General features: G+C 31.5%; 4 protein-coding genes across 4 annotated transcripts; 1 reads left to right on the top strand and 3 right to left on the bottom strand.

The window, feature by feature from the left end:
- The first annotated feature begins 1,184 nt into the window (after window positions 1-1,184).
- On the top strand, window positions 1,185-2,979 carry LOC118046906 (exopolygalacturonase clone GBGE184). Its single transcript, XM_073407703.1, has 5 exons — window positions 1,185-1,373; window positions 1,557-1,871; window positions 1,971-2,260; window positions 2,393-2,606; window positions 2,752-2,979. The coding sequence occupies exons 1-5, from the start codon at window positions 1,185-1,187 to the stop codon at window positions 2,977-2,979; spliced, it is 1,236 nt and encodes a 411-aa protein (XP_073263804.1).
- Window positions 2,980-10,721: 7,742 nt separating this feature from the next.
- Window positions 10,722-12,608, bottom strand: LOC118046819 (uncharacterized). The gene is made up of 3 exons (XM_035055862.2): window positions 12,206-12,608; window positions 12,022-12,106; window positions 10,722-11,875 (listed from the first exon to the last, which is right to left on the bottom strand). The coding sequence occupies exons 1-3, from the start codon at window positions 12,448-12,450 to the stop codon at window positions 10,799-10,801; spliced, it is 1,407 nt and encodes a 468-aa protein (XP_034911753.1). The 5' UTR covers window positions 12,451-12,608; the 3' UTR covers window positions 10,722-10,798.
- Window positions 12,609-13,737: 1,129 nt separating this feature from the next.
- Window positions 13,738-14,542, bottom strand: LOC118046820 (protein SEED AND ROOT HAIR PROTECTIVE PROTEIN). Its single transcript, XM_035055863.2, has 2 exons — window positions 14,274-14,542; window positions 13,738-14,132 (listed from the first exon to the last, which is right to left on the bottom strand). Exons 1-2 carry the CDS (start codon window positions 14,479-14,481, stop codon window positions 13,801-13,803), a joined length of 540 nt encoding a protein of 179 aa, XP_034911754.1. The 5' UTR covers window positions 14,482-14,542; the 3' UTR covers window positions 13,738-13,800.
- Window positions 14,543-22,657: 8,115 nt separating this feature from the next.
- On the bottom strand, window positions 22,658-23,596 carry LOC118046821 (protein SEED AND ROOT HAIR PROTECTIVE PROTEIN). Its single transcript, XM_035055864.2, has 2 exons — window positions 23,290-23,596; window positions 22,658-23,054 (listed from the first exon to the last, which is right to left on the bottom strand). The coding sequence occupies exons 1-2, from the start codon at window positions 23,594-23,596 to the stop codon at window positions 22,720-22,722; spliced, it is 642 nt and encodes a 213-aa protein (XP_034911755.1). The 3' UTR covers window positions 22,658-22,719.
- Between the last annotated feature and the right edge of the window lie 2,035 nt (window positions 23,597-25,631).

Raw genomic sequence — 25,631 nt, 5'->3', positions numbered from 1 at the left:
AATTTGTTAATGACCAAATAATCACCTGAAAAAAACAATTTCATCCCATCAGATAGACCATTGGTTTTTACAAGGAATGACAAAAATATAAATATACTATTTCAATCTATAGGGTTTTGTGCCGCTCTAGAAAATAAAGATAGTTACGAACACAAGTTTATAGCATCACGCAGGAAGTGTCCACCGAAAGCAAATCTGATGAATGCATCTCTTACATTTTCCAGCAATTTGGGGGGAGAAAAAGGAGGAGAATTAATGCATGTCTCATGATAATGTGAAAAAAGAGGAACTAAGCTTATGCTATAAAAGGGTTATGCTCCAAAGGTATTGCGACGACAAGCACTAGTAACAGCAGACAGGTTTTTGATGACTAGAACAATAGAGAGGAAGACTGCTTGAGAATGGTTCCTCCGAACAAGCTTGCAGAGATTGGAATTGAAGCCTTCCAATATGTTGGAGGAGAGCACTGGCCCAGTTCCTAAGGCAAAGATGCACAAGCTTCTTGTTATACAAGGGAAACTTTTGAATGCTACACCGCAGCCCAGAAGTAGAGGGATGTGATACTTGTTGAATATTTCGTTAATAAACCTGCCCTCGTAAATATATATTTTTTAAGGGTTTTTGTATGTTCATGACTCTACAATAATTCCATTTGATTAATCACTATAATTAGTGATTGTAAATCATAAGGCTTTTGAATTTTTATTTTTGGGATTCATAAGGAGACTTGAACATTCCGAGGAATAAGAACAACATCATGCTTGCCAATCGAGCTGTGGCTTAGATCCGCTCTATAGCTAACCGAAGCATCCTAAATTCATATAGTAAATTCTATTTTTCTTCTGGAAACCAGTGGCTGAGAGCTACACATCCCATGAGTTCTATTCCTATAAGTAGGTATTGATCACTTGTGCATATATATTTATGGGAAAAGAATCGGTCATGCTAAGTCAACATACAGTGTTATCTTATTTCGATGGCTGCAAGCGACCTGAAATATAGCAGGGAAGACGCAGATTCATACTTAACAAAGGTTACAGTGCTATGTTTGGGGGACATCACTAAAAATAGAGATAGAGATTTTAATCTATAAAAGATAAACCCTGGCGAGGTAAAATTCACATTCCTCTGCAACAACTTTGAAGATTTAAAAAGAAACCTTTCATTCTGGGTTAAACGTCACCATGACCATTGCAGGAAGCATTCTTGTTTTAGGCTTGGCTTTGCTCTCTTGCGTGGCCGATGGTGCACCTCGCCACCATATTGGTCTCAGTCACCGTCGTAGCCTCGTTGATGGTAGTGGTGCCGCGGTTACAGTTTTTGATGTAACAAAACACGGTGCCAAGGCTGATGACAAGACCGATAACGCAGAGGTGAGTTCGCAGACAAAGCCAGTCTTATAATTGATTGCCCTGACTTGGCTTAGTTCTGTGTAACCGAATAACAGAACACGTGAAAGAGTTTGATTTTTTTCTGACAAAATGATAGTTAAACAGGATTTGCGCTCTAAAAAGGCTGGCAACTCCAATTAACGTCTAAAAATGTGTATCATGCAGGCATTTATCCAAACATGGCGGGCAGCATGCGATTCAGGTGTTCCAGCAAAGATGGTTATCCCTGGAGGGACATTTGTGACAAGCCCCGTCGTATTTCAAGGGCCGTGCAAAAGCACAGAGCCTATAGTTTTTGAAGTACAGGGAAACGTGAAAGCTACCACTGATCTCAGTGAATATAGTTCAGAACAATGGATCTTATTTGAAATAATTGATGGTTTAACATTGAACGGCGGAGGAACTTTTGATGGGCAAGGCAGTGCCGTCTGGAAGTACAACGATTGCCATGAAAACAAGCAATGCCAGCCACTTCCCAGTGTATGTATAGAGCACTTACCACAAAAGTTACTATATATATACATGTGGTCGTAAAAGTATAAACTTGGAATGATTTTGTGACTTCTTTCCATGTTGCAGTCCATCAAGTTGAGCAAAGTAAAGAATGCTTTTGTTCACGAGATCAGCTCTGTCGATAGCAAATATTTCCACATGCACGTTACAAGCTGCCACAGCATTTCGATCCACAATATCAATTTGACTGCTCCTGCTAATAGCCCAAATACAGATGGTATTCACATAAGCCATTCTGATGGTGTCCACGTAACAAGCAGCAAGATTGGAACAGGTGATGACTGTGTTTCCATTGGACAGGGATCCACAAATATTCTCATCTCTCAAGTCTTTTGCGGCCCTGGACATGGTCTTAGGTAATTTCCTCAGTGATGCCCCCCCCCCTCGCAATCCAATTTCTGATCCAGTGAACATCATTCATGAAGATCCAGGTGTAAATGTATTCGTTTTCTTACATCTTCTCTGTTTTTGGATTGGACTTGCACCAGTGTTGGAAGCCTTGGCAAGTACAAGAACGAGGAGGATGTGAGCGGAATTGTTGTGACTAACTGCACATTGTTTAACACCACCAATGGTGTGAGAATCAAATCATATGCTGCATCTGACCCTAGCCAAGCTTTCAATATCACTTTTAAAGATATCACTATGGATAGTGTGAAAAACCCCATTATCATTGATCAGAAGTATGGTTCCCGCAACGCCGCGGTAATTCATAGACAAAAACCTTATCATATTATGTATACCCTTGCAACATCAGAATATTTGATAAATCCTATATTGTATGTAATTTAATTTTTTTTTAGCTTAATTAAGGTTTGATTGCTAAGCTTGTTCATGTTCTGTGCAGCCATCACGAGTGAAAATTAGCAATGTTCATTACCAGAACATCAAAGGCACCTCAACTTCCAATGTTGCTGTCAGTTTTTTGTGCAGCTCATCGGTTCCTTGTCAAGGAGTAGAACTTGTGGACATCGATTTGGCCTATATCGGCCAGAAAGCAAACATGCCTCTCTCATCTTCATGTTTGAATGCAAATGTTAAATCGGGTGGCAAACAGAACCCAGGATGTAATTGACTAGTTTCTCTTCCATATCGAAAAGAATTTATTTGTCTGATTTATTATAAGCTCACTGCCTGCACGAGATGTGATTTGAGTGAGAGCTTCGATTTTTCCCTTTCTTTAGGTATTTTGGATTTGTTCCTTTTAGTTTGGCAAATCAAATGATTCTCGTGTCAATGAGTTCAGAGCTGGATTCACAACTTATGTTGTATGCTAGTTATGTAGCCTGTGCTGAATAAATTTTCTTTTTCAATATAATAAAATTAATATGCAAATGTTTCTATAGAGTTTTTAGACGCTAAGAAAAACATTTAGTCGAAAATAAAAAATTCCATGCATGCGCTTAATTGAATAAATAAAAAAGCAACCATGATGATAAATGCAAAAAAAAAGTAAAATTATTGATGATAACTAAAGACTAAATTAAAAAAAATTAAGAGATAAAAGTGTGTTATAAGATATACGACCTCACAATATAAACAATGAACTAAATCGTGTTCAATAATTGTATTTCTTGAAATACTTTTTTTTTTATTGAATTGGATAATAATAGTAATAATGTAAAAGAAAACGAGTTAGATTCACCTTTTTTTCTACCGCAAAAAAATAGTTCAGGCATCGTCAATGTATTCTCTAAGAAAGAAAAATTTATTCATGAATTCAAAATCTAATATACACTGGACAACATATTTTTATAAAAGCAATGAAACATCAATATATTAGATTGACTCGAGTAAACTTGAGTTAATTAACTAAATTTACGACCTTAGTCATGAGATTGTAATATTCTCATAAAAAGCAAACTGAAACAAATCATGTGGTTACCATAAAATTGAGCCTTAGGTTTGCTTTTTTTTTTTTTTTTTTTTTCTCTCTCAAAAATTCGACATTCAATGTGTTTTTTTACGTAAAATACCTATACTCTAAATACTGAGAAGCTCATATATGACCTCATAACCCAATCTTAAGAAGATGAAAATACATCAAGTTTTAAAAGTAAACAAAAAAAAAAAAAGGCCATACACTCAATCAAATAATATTATAATATAAAAAACCAAAAAAAGAATGCAAAACACTTGCCACAAGTTTATTTAAAAATGCTAAAAAAATCAATAAAAAACTAAATTCAAAGGATTAAATTAAAAATAAAAAAATAGGAAAAAAAATTCAATGGACATAAAAAGGGTGGCGCAAGCATACTAGCGAAACAAATCCAAAGGTTGTGAGGTTGGGCTATTTTCATAGAAAGCAATTTTTAAAAAATAAAAGAGCTCAATTGTAAATAAACTCAATGTTAAAGAATGTAATTGAAAATAAAAACTGGTGCAAAAAAAGAAGATTGATGTCTATTTACCCTAACCTAAACAATCAGGAGGTAGAAGAAAAAATCAGACAAAAGCCATTATTTTTTCAGCTGCCTAACCAACCACCTTTCTCCTTTTTCAGCAGTATTGTGACAGCCAATCCAGCCATCACCAAAGAAAATAGCCTTCATCATTCACAATAACTTCAGCATCACCTATCGCAGCTTAGTTTCCCTTTTAGAGAAGACTATGAGGGAACCTTATCTCCTCACCATGACCAGCCTTTTACCATCCCCTCTCTTTTGCCATAGATGACAACACCACCTAACAGCAACACCAACTTCAACTCCTCCTTCCAGCAACCAACTTTTCCAGCAATGTCAACCTCCTCTCAAGAGCAGCCCCAAAAGTAATAATATAAAACCTTCAACCCAAGTAGCACCATAAGCCTCCCTCTCGTTCCCTCGGTCATGCCAGTAGCAAAAGTCATGGCTCGTTCCGTCACTGCCACTAGTGGGGGTAGCACATTCGTCCATGTAACTTTCTCCTCTTTTTTTCTTTAGCAAGCTTTTGTTGTTTGCAAAAAGTGAATTAATTCACGTCCTGTAACTGTAATTTTTTTTTTTTTTTACTAGAAAAAGGGTAAGATGGGATTTACCCTCAACATAGCCTACCTATATATATATAAAAGAGGAAGAAATTATTGGGCCTTAAGTTGGCCCAGCCAGGCTAGCCTTGAGCCCAACTAGCATACCCTCTAGTCTAAGGATGAGTTTGTCAAACACATCCTAATGCCTTTCCCTTAGTTTTTAATTTTTCTTTACTTTAGTGCTTATCCAAACAAAGCCATAGAAAAAAAATCTAAAAAAATTTAAAACATTTCCAAGATATTTTTAAATTATTTTTGGGTCTCTCGCGTGTTTTCCTAACATTGTTTTCCTAATATTTGGTATAGACTATAAGATACAAACCTGGTATTAAAAATACATTTTTTTTCTTTGAGATTTTGAAAAAAAATCCAAAACTGTTTAAGAACAAATTGCTTATTTCAGAAAACACAAAAATATGTTTTTCCTAAAGAATTTTATTTAATATTGGGTTATAGACTTACTCTGTAAGATGCGGACTCGATATTAAACATACTTTATTTTTCTCTAAAATTTCAAAAAATCCAAAAATTTCTTATTTCAAAAAAATACAAAAATATGTTTTTTTCAAGGATTTCATTTAATATTAGGATATAGACTTATATTCTAAGATATGAACCTAAAATTAAAAATATTTAGTTTTCTCTGAAAATTAAAAAAAAAATCCAAAACATTTTTCATGCATATTTGTAGAAAAACAAAGTTGTACTTTTATCATGTTTTTTAAAATACAAAATGGATATCTTAACTAGTTTATGATTATTCATTGGGTTTGGCCAAAATACCAAAAATCCTAATTTTGTTATTTGGAGTGTTTGAACTTAGTTGTAGACTTTAATATTTATAGATATAAAATTATATTGTAAAATATATCCTCAGGGGTTAAATATACAAAATAGAAGATAAATATGATATTAAAATTAGAGCCTTAAAAAAGTTAGGATTTAACCATATGAGACAGAGATTTCTTCATGAAGGGAGATATGTCTTAAGCCTTAAATAAGACCAATGAATAGAAACACGACTTAGAATAATAATCAATCAACAATGTAATTTATCTTCGGTAGGGTGCACTAGGAGTGATATGTCTTCTCTTTGCACAACTAATCATCTTACCTAGACTCTCGCAGATCATATATTTTCTAGTGACTATGATACGAGATGGTGACTCCCTATAATCGTATATTTATGATTAAACCCAAAACCCCCTTCAATTCTAGGAGGTAGCTCTATCATTCAATGTCGTGCACATCACGACACCCTTATTGGTCATATTACATACATGTTGTATGAAACACAAGCTACGGTATCATCTCCTTTCCTTTAAAGTATATGTCTTTATCTATAATATCGTACATATGATAGTTCAGACATATTCAATGTCTAAATTTAAGTTCATTTATCTATTCATTCACTTTTGATTCAACAAAACCCATATATGGCAATAAGACAAATAAAGTGATATTTTAAATAATCATATAGGGTCAAAGTTGTAACACATATTCCAATAACCTCCTTCTCTATTGAGGATAATTTTCATATATTAAGCTTGAGTGCTCTCTTATTACTCATATAAAAAGTTTAAAATTAGTTCATCTTCATTCATCATAATATAATATAGACGATTGCATATATGAGAAGACTAATCTTTTATCTATCTCACATACTTCTCATAACTTATTTTTAACATGTGTGTTGAACATAAACATGTATGCATGTCCTACAATTTATGTAATTAGGAATAAATAACATCAATATTAATAATATAAACATTCATAAACCTTGTTGAAAAAATATTATACATTAGCACAACAATATCTATGTAATCCAAGTGACCTAACATGCCTATAAAAATTTCTCTTGAAATAGGCTTTGTGAATGGATGTATAACCATTTTTTGTGTAGATATTTACTTCATATTCCCTTTCTTATGTGCAACCATGCCTTTACAAAATTATACTTGATATCTATGTGTTTGGTTTTTCCTTGGTACTCAGAGTCTTTTGTATATACTATTGCAACTTGATTATCACAGTTCACTTCTACTAGATTAATATCATTACCAAACACTCTTAAATGAAGTAGAAAATGTTTCATCCATATAGCCTCTTATAATGTAGCTAAAAGATCAATGAATTCAGCTTTTATCATGGATAAGGCTATACAATATTGTTTATTACTACTTAATGATATGATGCTATTATTTAATAAGAAAATAAGAACAAAGGTAGATTTTCTTTCATCCAAATCTCATCACCAATTAGTATTAGTATAACCTTTTAATTGAAGATCATTCCCTTGATAACAAAATGAGTAATCTATTATGGCTTTTAAATATCTTAGTATCCTCTTAACTGCTTTCCAATATGCTTTATATGGGTTGGTAAGAGCTTTATTTTTCTAAAATGAATTCATATCTTAACAAAATGAGTAATCAAATGTCTCCTCATACTCAATTCCTTCATGTTGTGTATATCCTTTCCAAACGCAGCTAAGATTGATTCATTGATGAATCAATAAAAACATTACTCCCATTTGGACAAACAATCATAAATGGGTTCATTATAGGTAGCAATTGAGGTTCAATTACAACTAATTCATCTTCCTCTAAATTTGTCCCATTTGGATGTGTTTCTGTTTCTATTTGTGTAGTGAAAGCATTCTAGCTTTGAATTTCGTAAAGAGATAGGTCTTGACATATTTCCCTTTGTCTAAGAAATTATTCTTTATGAATATGACATGTTGTGATTCAAATTCATTTATATTTCCACCTTGCTCACTTGTGAACACATATTCTTTTAAGTGTTCAAAATATCTTAAAAAGATACATTTCTTTCTTTTTGGACCTAGTTTTTTTATTTTTATAAGAAGAATCATGAGTATAAGTAACATAACCCTAAGGTTTTAAAAAACTAAAGCCGGGTTGCCATTTTGTCCATAATTCATACGACATAGTTGTAACTGACTTAGAGGGTACACAATTAAGTACATATATGTCAATTAATAGTGTATCACCCCAATAGGTGATAGGTAAATTTGTTTGTGCCATCATTAACTAACTATTTCAAATAGGGTTATATTTTTTCTTTTCACAACACCATTTTATTATAGCATACTAGGAATAATCAATTGTCATTCTATCCCTTTGTCATCATATAATTTTCTAAACTGATCATATAAATAATCATGACCTTGATTGATTCTCAAAATTTTTATTTTCATGTTCAATTGATTTTCCACTAGGTTCATGAATTTTATGAAGCAACTTAAAGCTTCTGATTTATTAGAAATAAAAAAACACATAACCATCATCATGTCTTGCCTTCACATTCATTGGACCACAAATGTTAGAATTAATTACTTGAAATGGAAATTTGGCTTTGGTATCTTTTCCAAAAAGTTTTTTTATTGTTTTTCCAGCTAGGCAATATTCATTGAGGCTAACTTTAATGTTTATTCTTGTTTCCTCTTGCATCTTGTGAATTAGAGCCAACTATATATATATATATATATCAGTTTAAGGTTTATTTGCTTCAAGACAATTGTCTTCTAATTTAAAGTGGCGTATTGCATTTTCCATCATTTTGATATTTTCATTATAGGTCAAATGCATCTTCATACGCTCATGGTTATGAGGTAAAGAGCATATGACATCTTAGACTTGTTGCTCATCCGTTAAGGTATGACCTGTGTCTTTTAGCTCATTAATCATGTTTGATATTTGCCTTAAATATGTTTTCATTGTATGTTCTGGTCGCTTCTTGTAAGTGTCAAACTTGATAGTGAGGGACTTAAGTTTTGTCTAGGATGTAACTCCTAACTTTTCTTTAAATGCGGACCACATGTTCTTAGTTTTGTCATACCTTCTGAACTTTTGCATTATATCATCATCCATACTGCTCAATAGTGAAATGTGAGCATTAGAGTTCTTTTTCCAAGCCTCGTAAGCCTTTTAGTCTCTTTTATGTTGGGTTGTATCATCATTTTCTAGCTCTTCAATGAAAACTTTCAGTGTTTCTAGAGCCTCTTGCTTCTCAAACACATATTGGATCTTCATACTCTATTTTTTGTAATTGTCGCCATTCAACTTCCCACCTTTATTGAGGTCGGCCACAATATTCTTGGTAGTAGTTTTCATTTCTTATTTACACATGAAAAGTTATTTTATTAGTCATAGGTTCACATTTAATTAATTATGCCTGAAACATACATGCATGCATATACATCCTTAATAGCAATTAGTTATGCCAACAATGATTTCACGTCATGATTAGAATCGAAAGCTCACTATGTTCACAATCACAATATAAGATTCTAATGTGTAATTATCATCATCATAATTAATTATGTAAGCACAACTAGAAACGCGAGCCCTTAAACAAGGTCACATGCATGATCAAATATTAATTAAATTTTCAGTTTGAAAATGCAATTACATACCTTGGCTTCCTAGAAGTAAATATCAGTACGGCAGAGAGAAGTGAAGAGGATGTTCAAACAAACCTCCATGGCTTGAGGTGGTGCCACCTCCATTTTCTATATCACTAGTGGCTTTCTAGCTTCCCATGCCATAATAGTTACAATACATCCAACCAATCAACTATTAAAAAAAAAAAAAAAAGTTGAAATACACAGACATGAAAGGTATAGTTTCAAAAAAATTATATAATATTTATAACGGCCAAATTACAGTTAAATTAATCAAATTCATAATCCAATTTTCTTTCTTATTTTTTTTTCCAAAGAATATACTAAAGCTTTACAAAAAGTAAATGGATAACTTAAGAGAGGAATTCCAGCATATGCCTTCAATTGCTTACAAGCATTCAAAGAAAAAGTGAAACACTGGATCTCTTTCAACATGGTTGACAAAGCAATGGAGTGGTTGAAATTAGAGGGTGCGAGAGGGGGCATTGGAAAGGAGTTGAGATGGAATATGAATAGAGAATAGGGGAAGAAGTGAATACGAATACCGGAAGAAGGAGCAGTTTTGTTTACATTTTTATATATATATATATATAAAATCTCACCCCAGATTATACCAGCTTATTAGGATTCCAGGTTAATTTTGGTGGGTCTCCTGAACTAGTTACAACTTAGGTTTTTTTCTGTATAAAATACAGTGAAGGCCTAGGTCACCTGAGTTCTAAATCAACTTGTTAAATCGGGCTGGATTTTATAGTTCATATTAATGTTTTTCAATTTTTTAATTTTTTTTATTTTCAATTACATTATTCTATGGTCTAATAAAAATATCAAATTAAAATATAAATGATTAAAAAGTAAAAAGTGAAGAAAATATATGGCTAACTCCAAATTTGTAATAACTTTCATTTTGATATAAAATTTTCTTTTATTTGATTTTTTAGTCCTTAAATTAGAAAGAAAAAAGAAATACTCGTTGAAAAAAATAATAATAATAATTATTGGTTATTACCATTCTGACAATCAAAATAATAAAGTTTGATGGAAAAATATTTCATTTGACAAGAAAAAATTTAGTGTTTGTTTTTTGCAATTATTTTATCTGAAAAAATAAACCAAGCTCAAAAAATAATTTTTATATTAATTTAATTTTATGTTTTTAGAATAATTTGTGGGATTTTACAAGCACCTTTTGATAGCCGAAATCTAAGACTGAAAAACGATGCATCTCTGCACTTATTTGCGATCGACATATATGGTTGACGTCATGTCCTGTTCTAGAAGTCCGGGTTTGTTTAGTAAATATAATTGTGTAAATAATCACCAGTGAACAAGTAATGCTTGGAGGGACAATTTGTGCAAAGATTGAGGGGCAAACGAGAATAGATATGTGAAATTCTTATTGCTCTTCTTAAATTCACAGAGAATATCTCTTATCTCTCTCAGTTTTCCACTCAATTAAACCTCATTAGCATGTAAAGAACTACCATTAAGAACAAGACAAGAGCGATGAGTAAATATAATTAACAACAAAAATGCTAGTAGTAATATTGAACAAACCCAAATTTTCCTCCTTGTTGGCTCTGTAGTTTGATTATCCACCTCAACGAGTTCTGGCATTTCTTTCTTCTTCAAGGACTTTGGATTTTTGCTGGTCTCATGATTATTTGTGTCATCGTTGAGGATATTGCTTTTGGCTTCGTTGAAATCACCAAACTCTTGGGTTTTGTTGCCTCTATCTTCTTCCACAATCTTCTCTTTTGATTCCGAACTTTGGAAGGTTACAGAGGTGTTCTTTACTGCCAGTGGCAGTGCCTCTATTGAGTCCCCGAACTCTTCAGTTTTGGTGGTACTTCCATCTTCCTCCATAACCATCTTTCCTGAATTTTCCATGTTTATCGTGGCGTTCTTGAGTGTCTGTGACAATACCTCAATTGACTCCGCCGCCCAAACTGCCTCTGCATTGGTTTCAGTGCAAGTGCTTCCTGCTCCTTCTGAATTCTCATAGCGTTCCTCCATGACATATTCCTCACCGCTTTCGCTATCGCTATCGCTATCGCTATCCTCCTCCTCCTCACCTTCAACCAAACGCATCGCTACAGTTGTCACAGCAGTTAAATTTTCAGCGCAAACTGACTCTTCCTCCGTATCATATTCTTCATTGCTGTGTCCCTCCTCATCTTCTTCCTCTTCTCCTTCTACTCTTTTTTGTTCTACCTTTTCTTCTTCAATCAAACTCACTGATTTAGTCTCTTCTTCCATAACCCTTTCAGTATCTACTTCCTCTTCCTGTCTTTTAATTTCAATTATTTCCATCCATGACGAGTTCTCTTCAGAATCACTCTTGATCTTGTCCTCTCCTTCACTCGTCGACTTGCTGTCAAGTACTGGCAAGGCAAGTTCTTCGACGGCACAACAATTATCACATGATGCAATAATCATTTCTTGTTTTGGATCATCAGTGATGAGGATCTTTTGATCATCGCCTTCAAAATTCTCAATTTCCCCACTGATCACAGGTGCGGAGTTCTCCTCCTGAACCAAATTTCACAAGGTATTATTAGTAACACGTATTGATTCCTAGTTTTGATATCCCTTTCAGCATCAGTATGACATCATAATATAGAAGTAGACCCTGACGGATCCGTCATCTATGTGAAAGGGAAATTATTAATAATTACCAGAATCACACTCCCAATGGAGACCATTCCAATAGAATCAATCTGGGTTTCTTCTGCAAGCATCCCTGTAGATCCATCTGTCAAGCTGCAGATCAAGAAACCATTCTGGTAATTCCAAGTATTAAGCATTAAAATACATATAGAAATAAACAAACAATCGAAGTAAACAATGTGTTAATGAGACCATGTATTCTGATGGAAAGTGGTGGACGGATTTTGAAGGATAAAACTCAGGTCTTTGACTTCTCTTTTGCACAACAAGTCCTTATCTCTTCTCCTTCGCTTGACAGCAAAGGCGGCAGCGGCAGCAGCAGCAATCAAACTAGTGACAGCCAGGGCTCCACCCAACACAACCAATCCTCCAGCATTTATGCTTATGTTTGCCTTGCTTTTCCAAAGTTTAGAAGAAGGCCTTCCACACTTGTCCATTATTGTTGGGTTATGTTGTGTTGGTTACGATCCTGTCTTGAAGTTAAAGTAATGAGTCCAAATGATTCCAAACTTGAAAATATGAGGAGAGGGAAGAAAGAGATAAAAAGAGATCGACTTTTTCGCATGAGTGAAGAAGAAGAGGTACAATATCGGAAGCGGACATCTTTTTTGGACCTTTATGCTGTCTATCTGCCTGGCATATTTATTTACCTCACCCTCTTTTCCACTACGAAGATTCTCCCTTCACTTTAATCGTGTGATATATAGTTGATAAATCGATTTATATTTAAAATAATACAAGATTCAATCAATTCAAATCTAATAATTTTAGAAATATTATGCTGGAAAAGGTTGCTAGATAGATTTTAGCATATAGTTTTCTTTTCTTCAAATCAAAACCAACTTAGCTTTAGAATCCGTCAATGAGCACTCTATTGTTTTAATTAAATTAGATAATATATTCAACCGGTGAAATTCAAAAATTCAAACAATTTATTATAAATTTAATTGGTTTAATCATTACTTCGATCAAAATTTAAAAATCAAATTTATATTTAAATTCAATAAACAATAATAACTTGGAAATAGCATGGTGGGTTCTATATATACACACACACGCACGTTGTTGGTTTTTCTAGTACGAAAATTTTTTTTGAAAAAAAAAAAAAACTCTTTCTTTCTGTTGGTATAAAAAGCCTAAATTTAAATAAATAAATCCGGATTGGAGTCCATATACAAATGTGTAACATTACACATCGTTTGATTTCTATTTTGTGTTTTAAGCTTTTTTTTTTTAAGGGAGGAAAAAAAAAGCAGGGCAGAGCTGAGAAGAGAGGGTAGAATGGCAGGTGTGTTGAACCAGCAAGAAAATTTTTGGCCTATCAAAAACACTTTTGTTCATCAACCATGCCACTGGCCTCTTATGCCGACTCGTCGTATAGTTACAAAGCTAAGTTTATACTTTCTCCATCGGAAGTGATCTTATACTTCACACTTGTCTCCCCACCGGCATGTAGTTGTAGATGGAATATCATATAATACTCCATTTATGCAAGTGAATAGCGACCAAGAATGCTTTCGGGGATGCAAGTATTATATATATTAGCCAGATTAAAATTTGAAAGGTTTTTCTCTCTTTTAATACTATTGATTTTCGCATTTGAAGTTTTCCTTACATATTATCTCTTCAACCAAAAGAGCCAACCAAATAACAAAAATAAAAGTAACCCAATTATATATAATTATATATATATATATATATATGAATAGTTCATGATTGGAGTAAACATCGTTCAAATGAAAAGAGCTACAAGCCTACAAGAATGAAGGCCAACGGCAAAAGCTGCTTTAATAATTAGAGCCTGAGTTGGGTGCGGAGGTGTAAACGAAAGGCCCCACAGTGAACAACTTCATTTTCTTATCACTAAGGTAGTGGTAAGAAGCAAGAAGAGCCCCAGAAATACCTTGCTTCTCATCGGTAGGAATTTTGCAGGTCTTCAATGGTGATAGCTCAAGAAAAGCCTTGCACTCTTTAATCTTCAAATTACCCTGCATTTCATATGGGGATAATGTGGCGAAAAAGTAGCCCTTAGCATCGGTTGCTTCACTCAAAAATGAGAATGGCGCTGCTTCGTATCCATACCCATCGTTCGCCAGGCATGTTATCCTTATCACAGCTCCTGCACTCGCAGCAAATAAGATATATAGTGATGTTCTTGTGCATGCATTTTTTTTTTTTTAAGGAATAAAACTATGTATAGTCCGTGCACCTATTAAAGAGAAGGCAAATCCTTTTTCTCTAAAAAGAATTATTGGGTTACCTTCAAGTGGAAAGCGTCTAGGGCCTGATCTACAATAAACAAGGCCTTGAACACCAATCATTGTTGAGAGAGGCTTCTCCTTGTTTAGCTTCGGTTTTACAAGGTTCGGGTTGGGATGTGAACCATACCCCCCATAAGTAGCCGAAGCAATAGCAGCCACCATTGACAGAGACATGAAGAAGGCGAAGTAGGAAGAGGTAGGAGCCATTATCTTGTAAGGGATACCAAGAAAGAAAAGGAAGGGAATGGGATGAAGGGTGGAAGATAGCTTGATGACTTTTATAAGGTTTCAATCTTATTATTGCATGCCGATTATATATATATATATATATATATATGATGTTGGAAGTAATTTGGCTGCACGATATATGGTCTCTCCATATTATATCCATAGACATGGCCTGGTGCTGCTATATATATATTGGACTGCACGTCTTATAGGTTTTTTTTTTTTTTTCCTTAATGTTATCTGCCCCGGACCCTCACAATTCAATTATGGGGGGTTTTTCTTTTTGCCCGCTGCAAACGATGTGTTCATATTAAGGTTGTGAGACTGTACGGCATCCTATTTTATTAGTTTTATTATTTTATTTTAAAGTAAAGTATTAAGAAATTATATGTGAGAATGGACCGCATTCAATCCTAAAATCTAAACTATTAGATTATGGATTCATTCTTATTTATAAGTCACCATGTTTCTTGTTTTCAGCACACATACATATCTCAATAAATGGACATTATTGCATGCCGAATATATATATATATGATGTTGGAAGTAATTTGGCTGCACGATATATGGTCTCTCCATAGACATGGCCTGGTGCTGCTATATTTATTGGACTGCACGTCTTATAGTTTTTTTTTTTTCCCCGTCATGTTATCTGCCCCGGACCCTCACAATTCAATCATCGGGTGTTTTTCTTTTTGCCCGCTACAAACGATGTGTTCATATTAAGGTTGTGAGACTGTATGGCATCCTATTTTATTAGTTTTATTATTTTATTTTAAAGTAAAGTGCTAAGAAATATATAAGAATGGACCGCATTCAATCCTAAAATCTAAACTATTAGATTATGGATTCGTTCTTATTTATAAGTCACCATGTTTCTTGTTTTCAGCACACATACATATCTCAATAAATGGACATTATTATTTTACTTTTGGACCACATATTTATATTACTAGATGTTTTTTAATCTAAAATCTAATATAATATATAACAAAATTCACCATTTTTCGACTTGTGCCAAACGCACTAATTAAAACTTTAACAGTCCATAAGGATGGAACTACGGTATGATTTAGGAGGGCACTTGGGGGCATGACATCCCTAAAGTTGTAAAGTTTTTTAATTTGATACCTGATTTTTAAATTTGTTTTTCATAATAATTAAGTGTCCTCTCACCGAAACATCATCTTAATCGCTCTTTAATTTGACCCAAGTCTATCCTTATCGTTTGTCATGGAAAAAGCTATAGCATTCCACTCGACACACGATGTAACATTAGTTAGTATTAAGTTATATGAAGAAAAGGCTAAAATTTATATTATTGTTCCATTTTAAGATGATGTTTCTGTGTTGTTCAATTTATCATAACTCAGTTTTGACCCAATGATTTTCCAATGTTTTGTCACGAAAACAATTAGAAACAATGATAAAAAGGATTGGGTCGAGAAAATATCAAGAAATAAAAAGAGGATCAAATTATAGATAATCAAATAATATAATAAAGAAAAAAATGGTAGTTGAGCTGAATGATGATATTTGATTGTGATCAAGTAGACCAATCGAGTTTATAATGGGGTAAAAAAAGTGAAAAGTTTTGATACAATTTTTAATTATGAAAAATCATAATAAGAAAATAGTATAATAAAAATATCTTGTTTTTTTGGTGTTATTGTTTTTTCCTTTTCTAGAATTTTTTTTTTTTTTTATGTGAGTCTATACTTGCAAGTTGGAAGATGTCTTTGACAATAACCTCCTCTCTCTCTCTCTCTCTCTCTCTCTCTATTTGAGTGGGATTAATGTAATCCGTGATAATATTTTTTTTAAAAGAATACACGCGCGCGGGCAAACACACACACACACATATATATATATATAACATGTAAATATTATTTTTACTCTTTCTCTATCTTTTCATGTTTGAAAATGCTTATGTAGATATATCCAAGTGTTAGGATATATTACCTTGTGAATAGATTTGAGTGGGACAACATAATCCTATTAAGGCCCATTAAGTGCAATTGGTGGCTTTCAAACTTATTTTGAAAAGAAAAGAAAAAGTAAATGGGCCAAAGCCCAATTCAACATTTCTTGGGTCCAACAATTGTACTTCAAAATATGAGGATTACGCCTTATAAAGATGCCTTATATCCTAAATTATTATTTAAGGTTTTGTTAATATTTATTTTAAATATATCAATGTTAGTTTAGACAAAAAAAAAAAACAAAAACTTAGTATAAAAGCATTATAGATGCATTTTATAATAAAATATAACTTCTCTTAGATATGATGTTTTAGGGTGATTGTCATCAATTTTTTGAAATAATCAGCCTCTTACCCAATAATATTTGAAACATCATTAAGAATTCCTAATTACCATAAAGTTAGGTGTTGACTTTTATTTTCTATTTTTATCCTTAATTCATCAAGATATCCCATACAACAAAATCAACTATAATATCATACAACATACTAAATATACATTTAGTAAGTGAATATATATCTGGCCAAACATTCAAACATGACCAAATATAAGAGATTTTAGAGGTTTAATGTATTTAGTAAATGAATTTAATATTTCACATTTATTATTTATGATTGGAAATTTATGATTGAAATCATTATGAATGAGCTAAAAGAATAACTTTTTTTTATAAATATAGGAGTTAGAATATGGATAGTTTATTTAAGACCCAGCAACAAAAACTTAATATTAATATAGAAAAAAATACCTTAAGAATATTCATATTGTAAACACCTAAAAAAATTATTGCATAAATTCATCATATTGGTCCATACTCTTGGTTTTAATCACTATAGTTATATGTATATGTCTGTGTGAAGGTTTGGCACAATTGAGAATAAAGGATAACATAATTTATCATAAGTTAAAATTATTAAAGACAATAAATATTATAATTATAGAAAATTATAAAGAATTGTCCACTATACTTATTGGTGATTCAAGGATGAATCATCTTGAAAAGAGAAAATAATACAATCCAAGCAAGGTCAGATTCAAATTTTGATGTAAATTTTCTATTGTCCAGTTTTATGTTATTAAGCATAACTTCAAATCAAAGTGTTGGATCAATCTAAAACTTTACCAAAAGATTCCGGAGGTATTTTTCCATGTTAGGGTAACATTTCAGGTCAATTGAAATTCAGAAAGGTCTTGGGATATATGTTAGAATAGGTTAAATAATTTTTTTTATTTACTTTATTTTGACTTGTGGACTTCCTATTTAACAAGGATCATTTTCCTACAAGGATGTGATAGCTTGTTTTGAAAATTTTATAGTTCTACAAGGATTTTTGATGAACTACTACATAATCTCCAAAAGTGGTAAGGATTCATTAGTGTTTCAAAATCTTTTTCCTACAATGATTTTTTATTCATCCTAACTACACAATAAATGAAGAGCTGGTGGTATTTAATGACAGATTGGTTAGCTTTTTTTTGGGATTTTCCTAATTCTACAAGGAAGGTTAAAGAAAGGCAATAAGGGTTTTCATGTTTTGAGATTGTTCTTTAAAGCTTCAATTAATTATTTTAGACAAGCAAGGAAGGGAGGTAACTTTAAAATCAATTTCCTAGCTTATTTTGGATATCTAAAGCTGGCAACAAAGACCCTGGTGCTTCCATGATGAAAATTTCATTCATGACGTTATTTGAACTAGAAAATTTGTTTATCTTATATTATTTTGTTTAATTAGGTGCAACAACTTTAGTTTATGTGTCAGATTTGTTATTTTTATTTTATTTTTTCATGTTTAAGCTTAATTAGTACTTGGTTTTCAACTAAGATCTAAGCTTACTTAGATCATTTTTTTGGACTTATTAGTGCAGGGTTTTGGTCAATTTTGTAAGTGATCTAATTTAATCTATATAGGTAGATTCATTAGGGTTATTTTATAAAACTATTTAAACTCTTTGTAAGTCTAAAATTTGGTAGTCATTAAGTAATATCATTCTAAATTTTCAACTTATGTGTAAGAGTGATTCTTATATTCTTTGTGATAGGTTTTCTTTGTGTCATTCTCCTATCAGATCTCTTTCAATATTCTAGGATCATATTTTAGTCTTAATTATGAGTTGCGTGACCACGTGACCATAAAGTTTACATCACTTTGGTTTCAAAATAATATTTATTTGTATGAGCAAAACTTATACTTTTTTATTCTTTATTGAACTGTATTAACTTATCAAATAATAAGTCTCTTTATGATATTTTTTTTATACTTCTTGTTCATGATTTTTTATAATTGTTAGGAGGGGTTTTATTCCAATAGTTTTGGTACCTCAATTCAAGTAATCATTGTGTTGAGCTTTTATCATCCAAATATGATTCTAGCTTTCTTGAGTTTGTTCTTTCTTAAATGTGGGTTATAAGGTTCTTACCCTCTAGTTTTGCATCACTTTTACAACTATCACATGAGTTTTTTCATATACACATATAATTTTTTCATATAAAATTCTCATATAGGTTAGTTCGGTGTATATGTCATAAGAAAAATTGTTTCATTTCATAAAAAAAAATTTAAAATAAAACATAATATGTATTGGACTTAACATCCCTAATTAATGTTCAATCTTAATACATCAATTATTATAAACGTTTAGGAACAATACTTTAAAACAATAGGAATCTCATAATTATAATCACTTTATAATTTTATTTACAAAATAGTTTTGTTTCATGAATTTTATTTTTACTCTAAACTCATTGATCAAATATAAATAAATATTAAAGATAAAGAAAGTCTTTATTAATCATAAATATAAGTTTATATGAACAAAGTTAGAGCCATGTGTAACCAACTAATTAGCTGCAAGCATATACACAAACAAAATACATTTAACATAACATTTTTTGAGCAAAATCTCCTCAATTAGAAAACTAATGATCTTTTTATGCATGAGCAACCCTATCATGGGTTCCTAACACCTTTGTGTGGGTCACTTTATCATTTATCCCACCACTAGGATTTCTAATAACAAAACACAATAGCTAGCTAACTGCTAAGAATCATTGGACTTTGATATCAACTAACAAAATAGGAAAAAAAAGAATAACAAAATTTATTATAAGTCGAAACTATCAACAACCAAGAACACCATAATCATGGGAAGAGACTTAAAATATGTAATTTTTATTTATCAAGGTCTTACTTATCAAAAGGCTATTTCAACCCTTATATATATATATATATATATATATATAAACTAGACAATACCAAAAGGATATTAATATTGAATAGGAAAATAAAAATTAAAAAAAGATATTATCTTTAAATAAAAAAAATAGAAAAAAAAATGATAGTTAATAGGAAAATAAAAATAAATAAATAAATAAATAATTACTAAACCAAACAAAATTGTTAAAAAATATTTATTTTCCCAATAATCATCAATGTTTCATATCAAATATACAAATATTTTATTTAAAAACTTATTTTATATACCAAAAGAGAAAGACATGGATTATTTTGGCCTCCTCTGAAATAGGACATTTTGGATGTACGAGAGCTAAGATAGTAGAGGCAATTATAATATGGAGTTATTTTGGATGGTACTAGATAGGTAGCTAGTGTTTTGTTGTCGGCTAAGTTGATTTTTTTTGTAACTTAATAAAATATATTCAAATGTTACCAATGTGTTTTAAAGCATAAAAAAATATATGGCTCGAGTCATAGACCATATTGGGTCTACTAAGATGATTTAATTTAATTATATAGTAAATATATCAATGTCAATTCAGGTTAATATTTTATAATATTGATTTGAGGCATGAGATTAGAATTACCATTTAGATAAAAATTATGAAGTTTATTTATTAATAATCAAATATTATAGGATAAAAAAAATATTATCCAAACCAAACAAAAATAGCAATTAAAAAGGATGAGGACCAAATTTGATATAAAACTAAAGTAAAATAAAATAATGTAAAAGCCCCAAGTCAAACTAAGTTAATATGACAAAATCATAACGCCAGTTTTGAGGCTAAATTATCATCACAGAAAGCAAAAACATTAATAATAAAGAAGTTGAATATTCAAAAAACTTAGTGTTAAAGGATGAAATAAAAAAAAAGATTGATATAAAAAAAAATACAAATCACAATCCATGTTAACATTTCATACTCATGATCTGGGTCATGAGACTAGGATCATTGCATCGAAAAAAATTATAAAATTCAATTCTCAATCAATCCAATATTGAATTATGAAATTGAAAAAAAAAAATAAAAAATAAATCCAAATCCAAAAAAAAAATCAATTAAAAGAATGAGAATAAAAATAACTTAAAAACAAAATTATGTAAAAGTTCCGAGCCGATCCAAGTTAGCAGGGCAAATTCATAATCCAGCTCGTGAGGTTAAGTTATCCCCATAGAAAGCAAATTAAAAAAATCTCAATCTTCAATAAACTCAATACTGAATAATATAATTAACAAAGAAAATCAATGTGGAGAGAGAGAGAGAGAGAGAGAGAGAGAGAGAGAGAGAGAGAGAGAGAGAGACTAATATCAATATGGGTTAACATTTCAAACCTGTGACCTGAGTCATGAAACTAGTATCACCGTACTAAAACGTTACGAAGCCCAATTCTCAACCATTCCAATATTGAAGGATAAAATTAAAAAAGTAAATTCAATTTCAAAAAAGGATCCAAAAAAAAATAAATAATAATTAAAAATAATATTGAGGGATAAATTGAAAAATAAATTCAACTAAGTAAAGAAAATTAAAAAAATAACAATCGAAAGAATGAGGATTATATTTGATATAAAAATCAAATAAAACCAAATGGTAAGTGATGAAATTGGAAAAAAAAAAATCAAAACAAGGATTCAAAACAATTAAATAGAAATGAAAAAAATAAGGATCACAATTAAAATAAAAATAAGAGGAAAACTTTTTTTTATTTTGGCCAGACCAATGTGAATCCCAATAAAAGAACATAGAAAAAAAGGGAGAAGAAAACGATTTCATCATCGTTGAACTATTGTTTATAACGTTATATATGCGACCTTATTGGATGTGTTATCACTCAACCCTTCAGATGACATGATGGTTGAACATTTTTAGCCACTTGAAAAGCTCACATGCTCCGCCTGAAAGGTGTTGGTGACTTTTATTTGTTGGCTAGTGCCTTGTCTTGCTAGTGCGTGCCTTGCACGTTTAAAAAATATTATTTTATATAATTAAAATACTAAATTGCTCCTTATTCAATATGATTATAACAAACAAAAAATTAATGAAAAGATGAAAAAGCCCATTGATGTTATTTTAATAATTTTATGATTATAAGGATAATTAAGTCATTTTATTATGCTTAGAATAATAAAAAAGCTAAAAAAACCCTAAAGACAATTTTATACTTTTTGCTTTTAAGGATAAATAAGTTGTTTTATTGTGGAAAAAAAAATGTGAAGACCAATTTTTCCCGATTAATTTGATAATAACCAATAAACCATGAGTAAATTAAATATCATATTACCCCAAAGTAAATTAATAAATTTTATTTAAAAATAGTAAAATGATCATTTCATTATATAAATTCAAAGTAAAATATGAGTGTATACATGTGAGTTTTTTTTTTTTAATAGGATTAGGCTTTCAATACAATTTTTTTTTCTTGAAATCCTTCTATCTCTCTCTCTCTCTCTCTATATATATATATATATATATATATATATTATATATATATATATATATTTGAAATATCTTATGCATAGGATAAAAAGACAAGAAATAGAGAAAGAAAGGACACCTAATGATTCAATCGTTTTGTAACGCGGCACAAAAGATTGAAATGAACATGCACTTTTAACTTCTTTAATAAAATTCATAGACCTTTTTATTCTTAGAGAAGAAAAGGTCCACTTACAAAGCTATAATAACGAGGCGTTCAGTATAAGTTTAGGCTTTCCGCAAACCTTTTTTTCACAAAAGTCCATTGACTGGTGCAACTGAACTCAAATTAAAATTATTGCAAGGCTGCTTATCTACAAAGAAATAAAAAAGAACAAGTTCTTTAACTTCTTGATGTATAAAGAACCAAGTTTATTACAATCTTAAAATCCAAATATATATAATGAGCAATAAATCAAGACAATCAAAATAAATTAAACTAAATAAACAATAAGAATGCAATCAAATTCCCATCCCAAAAGTATGAAAAATAAAAAATAAGGTAAACCAAGAAGAAATTTAATAACCGCCGGCAGGAGTTGGTGTTGTTTCGGAGGTGTAGAAGAAAGTTCTCATAGAATACAATTTAATGTTTTTGCTACTGAGGATGTGGTAAGAAGAAAGAAGGGCACCGCTCATGCCATTGTTGACATCTGTTGGGATTTTGCAGGTCTCCAATGGAGAGCTTTCAAGGTAGGCCTTGCATTCTGTGACCTTCAAATCACCAAGTCCAAAAGCAGGCAATGGTTTGTAATAGTAACCGTTTGCATCAGTTGCCCCAGTCAAGCATGAGAAAGGTGTTGTCTCGTATCCGTTCGTGTCCACAGCCATACATGCTATCCTTACCAGAGCTCCTGCACATGATAAAAGATAATTTAAGGTGGATAACCTTTGCCTCACTTTTTGTAAGAAAAACAAGATGATTTATTGTCACCAGAGTGATGCTAATGTCCAGTTCATGAAATTCAGATACAATACTATTTTAAATAAATGAGAACTCTCCATGCACACAGTCGGAATCAAGTAACTTTAAATATAAAAGCTGTAATGTAACAGAGCATAAAAATATATTGGGTGCAGAGAGATTACCTTTAATGGGAATATAAGTAGAGCCTGATTTGCAAAGAACAAGACCTTCAATCCCAATGGGGAGTGGAGCTTCTGGGATTGAATCATACCCATAATTTGATTTTTCGTTGTCTGATTTTGGCATGGTTAATGTAGACTTGGGGAGGTCTGGTTTCGGGGTGTTATCATAATTTGCGTCTGATTTTGGGTGATAACCAGGTTTAACAGTGTCTGTCTTCGAGTCATAACTATAATCATTAGCAGAAGTAATGACCGAGGATGACAGAAGAAGGATAGAGGCTGCGAAGAAAACACGGGTTAGAGCCATTGCAATGCAAAGCACGAAGAAAGATGTTCGAAATTTCTGATTATTGATGAGGGAGGCTGGTCGCTAGGAAGGCATTTTATAGAAAGGATGCTTCACATTTGTTTTTCTAGTTCGAGATTAAAAAAAAATAAAAGAAAAGATACGTGTGAGAAACTTTGGTGCACGTTAGGGAAGGAATATTGTATTGGCAATTCAAAGGAACTTCAAATTGCCTTCACGAAATACGTGGTGAGCAGTATTATAGAGATTTTCTAATCTGTGCATACCATAATTCCTTCTCATCATGGTATTGGTAGCTCATTCCCGAAGTGGAAGTTAATTCTAAGGGTTCAGGTTCCCTCCGAAAATTAGTCTTTCTTTGGCTAATGGTATGGCAATGGCTCCCTACTAATTCTTTAAGGTAATCTCGTCGTATGGTGGACTATGGTATATTATAACCCATTTTGTTCCCATTTCCAACATATATATTTTTAAAATCATAAAAATTTAAAAATAAAACAAAAAATAAATAAAGAGCAAATTGATAGGCAAAAAAAGAACAAGAAAGATGAAATATCATACAAATGAGGAAAAGAAAACAAATAGATATTCAAATAAGATTGGAAAAAAATGTATTAATTATTATTATTTTTTATCTAAGAATCAACTTTGGGTGTAATCCTTAAACAATTCTTATCCCTTGGAAGTTAAAAGATATTGATACACTACTTTGTTTTCAAAATATATATGATTTTTTTAGAAAAAAATTGGATCTTTGAGCTAAAAGTGGTGCTCTAGAAAGTATCCTTTTGAACCACAACTCTCATTATCCAGTAAACTGTCATCCTATTATTGGAGTCGCCTTTGAAGTGACAATATATATATATATATATATATATATATATAAAAAAAAAACATTATGTATATTAGACATTTGGACCCTGGTTTGTAAATAATTTATATGTCCACATTTATTGTTTATTAAATTTTAATTTTAAATATGTGTAATGTTTGTTTAGTTGTTTTCTAGACTAGGCCATGTATCCCTTTTACGGTAAGTGAATCTGACGTGGGTTAATGTAACCCACATAGACCCATCAAAGCAAATAATGGCCTTTAGGCTAATTTTGAAAAATATATATATAAAAAAAGTCTTAAAGTAATTATTGTTAATTTTCTCAAGTTCAAAGTTCGTATTTCAAAAGTGAGGATTTAACTCTTTTATCAGGCCTAAATTTCAAATTAGTACCTTACATTATAATACTCAAATGTATAAGTATAATAAGTATATTTTATTATTAAAAACAAACATGAAACAATTTACCTTAAATAAAATATTTTAGGGTTATTTTTTTCTTTCCTTCAGTATAACCAATTTTTTACCCAAAAATTTCTAAAAAACTAGTTAGGACTTTTAGTTATTATAAAACTAGGTGTGCAATCTCTTTTTTTAACCTTATCTATCCTAATCAACTCATTGAGATATAACCTAGACTCTTCTTTTTTCTTTTTTCTAGTTAGGCCATTGGGTCTAAATAGTACCATTGAGCTTCTTTATTTTTTTCTTTCTCTCTCCTTCTCTTTTCTTTCTACTCTCTTTTCTTTCCTTCATTTTTTTTTATTGTGCTAGAGGACCCAACTATTGCCTGATTAGGTTATTCCTTCTTCTTTTTTCCCTTTTTTTTCTCTTCTTCCCTTCTCTTTCTCCCCTCTCTCCTAGGCTCGGTTGGGCTTCTTGGTGTTGTTCGCTTTGCTTGATTTGGATCATGTTGGGCTATGGTTTTCAGTTTACATTTTCTTTTTTTTGGCTGGGCTTTATTTTAGGCTAGATTGGGCTTCTTGGTTTTGCCATGCCAACCGGGTTTGCTTGATCTGCTGCTAGGGAACTGCATGAGTGTGGCCTTTGCGACTTAGAGCGTGTTTGGCAGTAAATACATGCAAATGATGTTTTTCATTTTTTAAATTATTTTTGATATCTCAAAACGATCCAAAAAGTACAACCGTAACTCAATTCAAAAAAAAAAATTTTTGAATTTTGTCAAAACGCCTGTTTGGC

The sequence above is a fragment of the Populus alba genome, chromosome 2 (genome assembly GCF_005239225.2).
Source record: "Populus alba chromosome 2, ASM523922v2, whole genome shotgun sequence".
Taxonomy (NCBI): domain Eukaryota; kingdom Viridiplantae; phylum Streptophyta; class Magnoliopsida; order Malpighiales; family Salicaceae; genus Populus; species Populus alba.
This window is presented reverse-complemented; position numbering and strand designations above follow the sequence as displayed.